The sequence below is a fragment of the Gloeophyllum trabeum genome, assembly GCF_000344685.1.
Source record: "Gloeophyllum trabeum ATCC 11539 unplaced genomic scaffold GLOTRscaffold_00364, whole genome shotgun sequence".
In the NCBI taxonomy this organism is placed as follows: domain Eukaryota; kingdom Fungi; phylum Basidiomycota; class Agaricomycetes; order Gloeophyllales; family Gloeophyllaceae; genus Gloeophyllum; species Gloeophyllum trabeum.
Genome location: NW_006920772.1, coordinates 1 through 1,297, shown reverse-complemented (window position 1 = coordinate 1,297; position 1,297 = coordinate 1). Strand labels below are relative to the sequence as shown.

General features: G+C 50.1%; 1 protein-coding gene across 1 annotated transcript; it reads right to left on the bottom strand.

The window, feature by feature from the left end:
* Positions 1 to 735: 735 nt before the first annotated feature.
* Positions 736 to 963, bottom strand: GLOTRDRAFT_134646 (uncharacterized protein; the record flags this gene model as incomplete). Its single annotated transcript, XM_007873592.1, has 2 exons — positions 736 to 778; positions 845 to 963. The coding sequence occupies 2 exons, from the start codon at positions 961 to 963 to the stop codon at positions 736 to 738; spliced, it is 162 nt and encodes a 53-aa protein (XP_007871783.1).
* Between the last annotated feature and the right edge of the window lie 334 nt (positions 964 to 1,297).

Below are 1,297 nucleotides of genomic sequence, written 5' to 3'. Positions count from 1 at the left end.
CATGCAATGGAAATACAACCGGTGAAGTTCACTGACCGATGATGTGACATATTGATCGGAGAGATACTGGTCCATTTGCAACGATCTCCAGCTGCAAGTCCCGCGTGTACCTTTATGCAGACATTAATGCCTTGATGCTGGAAAGTGCTTCTACTTCCATATTGTTGAGTGCCGGATCCCACAACGACGAGGCGTAGCTGCGAGAAAATGTTCCATCGGAAAACAAAAGCAGACCAGACTTTAGGCAGTGATGATTTCAGACTTATCGAGTGTACAACTTCAATGGCAGTGATGGCGAAACATGGACGAGTCAAACTGAAAAGTGGCGATTCGAGCTTGATTCGAGCTTTGAAGCAGGTGGCTGACATTGTGCCTATTTGGCTATTGTGGCTGCACGGACACCCTTCGTACGAAACGTGGACGAAACCAGGACGAACCCGTCAAAACGCCGACCTCGCACAGACGCACCGCTCCCTTAGAGACTTGTTTTAAACGTTACTTAAAGGTCCAACTGAGTGGTCGTACCTCAGTGCTCAGCCTACAAGGAGACGAATACTCGCGCGGACGCCGTTATCGTATTGGATCCAGAGTCGCTGGGTCCTCTCGCCGCTGGCGTTGAATCTTGCCAGTTGAATGCTAGCGAGATAGAAGCTGGAGAGAACAATGGGTGTGCTCCGTACCATTGCATTCATGGCATCGCCCAAGTTCCCGTTTCGCCCCACGTACGTTGTCCCATCATTTTGCCGTTAGATGCTCTGCAGCGTTGAAGGTGGTCATACTTCGTTAAACGATATGTTCATGCCCATCTGTCTGTAAATCTCGCGTTTCCCCTGATGATATTCACCCGTTAATGCCGAGGTCGACGTGGTGGGCGAGTGCCATCAGGGACACTTCAGCGAGCTCCATGTGATGGTCGAAGATCGTGTAACTCAGCACGCACGACTTGCTTTTACCGAGAGGCATCCGGCTTCAGAATATGATGGTAGCTAGCTCGTTACACCAAATTTTCATGCGATTCTTTCTTCTGATTGTGCAGTGACGACTGATATTTGCACCGATCTCGTCCTCAGTCTAGCGCGGTACCCAGGTGTAAATACATTAACCAACTACAAGCGGGCTCACGATTGGAAATAAGGAAAAGTGACTGCTAACCCCCCTGGGTGCACCCCGCCCAAATAAGTATGCTTTACACTTTCAGTTGTCGGTTACCCCCACCTCCTCTCGCGCCTCCAAGACACTCTCATTACCCTCTTCTTGCTCATCGGCGTCGCAACAACGAAGTCTCCGTCACTCATCT